Raw genomic sequence first — 4489 nt, 5'->3', positions numbered from 1 at the left:
TTTTTTTTCTATGGCATTTTCTACGACCTAGCATGCAAAGTCGTAGCTGAATGGTTGATAGGAAGATAACCATGAGGTAGGTGGCGAAGTATTTCAGCAAAGCATATTTAAAGCTACCTTGCTCATCTTTCTTCCGTACACTTCCCATCCGCCGTGTTAACATTCTCGCTCAAGCCCCTCATCATGAAACAATTTCCTCTCTTACAATCAATTCTTGTAGCATGTGCCGTGCCTACGGCACTTGGTGCCCCTGCTCGTGCATGTTCACCCACCGCGAGAATTCACAACGGAACTGTCCAGGGCTTGTACAACCAGGAGTTCCATCAAGACTTCTTTCTCGGAATGCCCTACGCGCAACCGCCCGAGGGGAACCTTCGATTCCGCCGCCCGGTTTCTATCAATGAGACTTGGTCGACAGCTCTGAACGCGACAGCGTACGGAAATCATTGCATCAACAACCCTGTCGCTTTCTCCCTAAACCCGACGGGCGTGACCTATCCAGAAGGCGAGGACTGTCTCTCCGTCAACGTTGTACGTCCTTCGGGTACAACCGACCGCTCGAACCTGCCGGTATTGATTTGGATTCATGGAGGCGGCTTCCAAGAAGGTGGGAGCGGCGACGGACGATATAACATGTCGTACCTTGTACGCAACTCCGTTGAGATGGGCTATCCTACAGTCATGGTCAGCTTCAACTATCGGCTTAACGGTTGGGGATTCCTAGCTGGTCAAGAGGTGGAAGGTGCTGGCTTATTGAACCTTGGCCTGCTTGACCAACGACTTGCACTACAATGGGTCCAGGAGAACATCCGGGCGTTTGGAGGCGATCCTCACAAGGTCACCATCCAAGGAGAATCTGCTGGGGGCAGCTCTGTGGGGTTTCACTTGATGGCGTATGGTGGTCGAGATGATAAACTCTTCCGGGCCGCCATCATTGAGAGCAGCAGCCCGTTGAATGTCCAGACCTTCGCGACGCCGACAGAACGTCAAGTCCATTACGATAGGATAGTAAACGATACTGGTTGTACTGGTGCAGTCGACACACTCGGATGCTTGCGAGAGGCTCCCTTTGACAAGATAAAGTCTGCTTTGTCGACACACTGGTTGGATCCGGTTCTGGATGGGACGTTCATTCAGGGTTTCAGAACCATTGGCTTACGTGAAGGAAGCTTTGTGAAGGTCCCTCTTCTTATCGGAACCAACACGGATGAGGGGCGCCTTTTTGTGGGGAATGGCGTCAATACGACTGATGAGTTTCGCAACTACGTGGCAAATACTTCAATTTTTGGCGTACCGAAGTCAGAAGAGAGTGTCGACCTAGTACTGGACTTTTATCCTACTGAGATTGATGAAACCGACTACCCGCCGCAATTCGGCGCGCAGTACGGAAGGGTTCAGCAATATATTACTGACTTTAGCTTTACTTCCGGCAAGCGTTTCAGCGCCCGTAGGTGGTCCGATTTCAGCCAGCCTGTGTATACTTACCGGTTCAATACGCTCCCGAACGGATTCGACCTTGGATCAGTTGGGGTCACGCACTTCTTGGAGGTCGCCTTCGTTTTCAATAACGTACCCGGAACCGGCATGTCTGTTAGCTCCTTCGACGTCTCGCCCCCGGCACGGAAGCAGCAGTATCTGCAGTTGGGTCAACTTATGAGTCGTATGTGGTTGAGCTTTGCGAATACTCTCGACCCGAATAACCACAAAGGTATGTCGAAATATCCCGAACTAGTCTATATTGTCGATTTCTAAACCACTATGTAGTACCCTCTGTCAACGTGTCGTGGCCTCAATGGACCCCAGCAGAGCCTCGGAACATTGTTTTCGACGGAAACCTCACGTCTATTGCCTACATTGAGAAGGATGACTGGCGTGAGGAGGCCGTCAACATGTTGATCGATAGGGCTTTGGATTGGGGTCGTTGAATGAGCAGGAGTTGAGTTCAACTGAAGCATGAAAGCTTTCCCTGGCATATCTGCCTTCTAAATATGAGAACTCTGAGGACTTCACATTCATTTCTATGTTTCGATTTTATATTTCACTTCCTTCTCAGTCGCTTTACTTTTAGACCTTAACCAGTACATATAGTAGTAGAGTCTTTAAATATACACTCGGCTCTACCCATCTAACACTGGCCGCTGTGATGCTAGTTGGAAACCTCCTTTAGTAAGGCGGATTCATATGTAGCTGCCAAGGGCAAGGACTCTTCTCCGACAATGGCCGTTTCCCTGCTCCAAGATGCATCAGTCCTCAGAATTTTTGCCCCAGTATAATACCGCTTCACGCCTTCAACCATCTCCCCCGGTTCCGTTGGTTATTTCGAATCTTTGGCACCATACAAAGACGCTCCACGTCTTCTCTTGTAGGCTCTGTAGGATCGTAGATCGGATCAAAGTGACAACCAGGGAATATCTCACCCAAGCTAATCTCCAGTTCCTGGAAGTATGGCTTGAGTACAACCATCTCCCAAGACTCGTCCGATAACTCCAATAGACTGGAGACCTCGTGGGGTCTCCCGATTTGTCCAGCTTCACGGATACCTCTACCTGCAATTATGCATCTGCTAGTTTCGTCCAGTCGAAATGACGGCCACGTTCAAGATGAAATTTGTGACTAACAAGCCACGGAAAATATGTCTTACGGACAGCAACTTCGTAAAAGCTGCCGTCACTGCTTTTCCCAACAACGCATAATTATCCCCGTTGCTGACCTTGTTTGACCCCAGTCGGAAGTTTTTGGCTCTATTTGGCCTGTTGGCACATAACAAGACTTCCATGGCTCATTGGCTACGGGTATGCGCAGGAGTTCATCGACATCGAAATACAGGATTTGCTCAAAGGTCTGTTAAATTAGTATAGGCTCTTGCGAGTGCCTCGGGGAGCTTTCAGGAGAGCCTTACCTGCTTAACCTCACGGGTGAACCAAATTCGGAGGCTCGCCGCAATAGCTCCTCGGAATGGAGGCGGTGATGGAGAAGTGGCTGCAGCCATCTTAAGCACTTCTGTAACTCATGCAGCCAGACATAAGGCAAACAATGCGGCCCGGAATAACAAAAGATTAGGGGAATCACTCAAGCAAAACGGGCGACAATGTTGAAGAAAGAAGAAGTTTATGCGATAAGATGCAAGACGCTACAATTGTTGGTGGCGAATGCACAGACTTAGACTCTCGGAACCAGAGGTGCCAGCTTGTGAGGGGGTTGCAAGATTCCGAGTTTTTTTTGTTCAACCGTGACGCGTCTCTACAAGGGGGCGTGCGGGTTCGCCCGGTTTTCTAGATTCTTACAGGGATGTCTTTTGGATCCGATATTGCGGGGCTGTTAGCCAAGACTGAGGTACTACTATTGTATCCCCAGATGAATGTTTTAAGTGGGCCGCTAGCAGGGATTTCTATGTGGTGACGTTCAGCTAGGGGAAGAGATAGTAGCGGTAGGAACTTGGGACGGCAAAACGCGACAGCTTGCTATTTACAGTGATCCGTACTTTATACTTATGGCATCGATTTTCGAGCCCATATTACCGGGGGAAAAACAATGAGGCTAAAAGAGCAACCGAATAGCCTCGGATGCTCAGGGATTACAATTCCCGTGGCATTCATACTCCACCATGGTTATGTAATTCCTCCTACCGAATCCGAAAGATTCGGCCTTCATATCAAAAATAAGAAGTGTTACCTCCACCGCTAAATTAAAGATTTCCTGCCATACTGTCGAGCCAAGACATATCATTCATGTCAAATGCAAAACCACTAACATCAAATTCCATCCCAAACTCTGGACCTTGCGGCTCGTCTTCTAGTGAGTCACTGTTGACGAAATTTTCATGAGATTCGGGACCGGACTTGATGTTGCATGTCTGGACAGCTGTAGTTTCGAAAATTTTGGATGACAAGAGCTTCAGTGTTGCCATGCATCTTCGAGCTGATTCGCCATACCTCTGATAAGACTTGAGAATGGTCATAGCATGATCCCATGATTCACTACGTGAATAAGCCACAGAGCCTTCTTCTATGACAGGCTTAATTTGCGCCGCAAGCAAAATAGTGGCCGCTGTATAGACATCTAGCTCGTTAGTAATAATAAAATCTTATAAGGAGGGACACCAACAAAAGACACAATACCACCATGCCGGGAGTGGTGAGGAAGGTTCAACGTCCAAATTGGCGTATATAACAGCAATTAAATCGTGCGCAGCCATGAGGCAGAGATTAGAGCATTGCTGCATCACGCGTTGCGTAAGACTGTCATCTGCCAAAGTGTCTGTGGCTGGTAGTTGTGGTTCAGGTAGACAGAACTTGGCAAGTATTGGCCGAAAGAGAAGAATTCGTGCGTGTAAAAAGCTTGACGCAGTTAGCTCAGCTTATCGCATTACAAGAGTCAAGTCATACCTAGTCCTACAGAGTATAGCTTGTCGTCGAGATATCGTGCTTTCAGATGACCTATCCGAAGAGATGCGAAGATGCGGAGGAAGACTTCGAGGCCAAGCCATTAA

At 48.4% G+C, this 4489-nt stretch overlaps 2 protein-coding genes across 2 annotated transcripts; one reads left to right on the top strand and one right to left on the bottom strand.

Moving 5' to 3' along the window:
- Positions 1 to 183: 183 nt before the first annotated feature.
- Positions 184 to 1925, top strand: FOIG_16784 (uncharacterized protein; the record flags this gene model as incomplete). The annotated part of the gene is made up of 2 exons (XM_031218262.1): positions 184 to 1708; positions 1765 to 1925. 2 exons carry the CDS (start codon positions 184 to 186, stop codon positions 1923 to 1925), a joined length of 1686 nt encoding a protein of 561 aa, XP_031052025.1.
- Positions 1926 to 3685: 1760 nt separating this feature from the next.
- FOIG_16783 (uncharacterized protein) lies at positions 3686 to 4486 on the bottom strand (the record flags this gene model as incomplete). The annotated part of the gene is made up of 3 exons (XM_031218261.1): positions 3686 to 4059; positions 4105 to 4337; positions 4386 to 4486. 3 exons carry the CDS (start codon positions 4484 to 4486, stop codon positions 3686 to 3688), a joined length of 708 nt encoding a protein of 235 aa, XP_031052024.1.
- Between the last annotated feature and the right edge of the window lie 3 nt (positions 4487 to 4489).

The sequence above is a fragment of the Fusarium odoratissimum genome, assembly GCF_000260195.1.
Source record: "Fusarium odoratissimum NRRL 54006 unplaced genomic scaffold supercont1.172, whole genome shotgun sequence".
In the NCBI taxonomy this organism is placed as follows: Eukaryota; Fungi; Ascomycota; class Sordariomycetes; order Hypocreales; family Nectriaceae; genus Fusarium; species Fusarium odoratissimum.
Note: the sequence above shows the minus strand (reverse complement) of the source record. Positions and strands in the feature narration are given on the sequence as shown.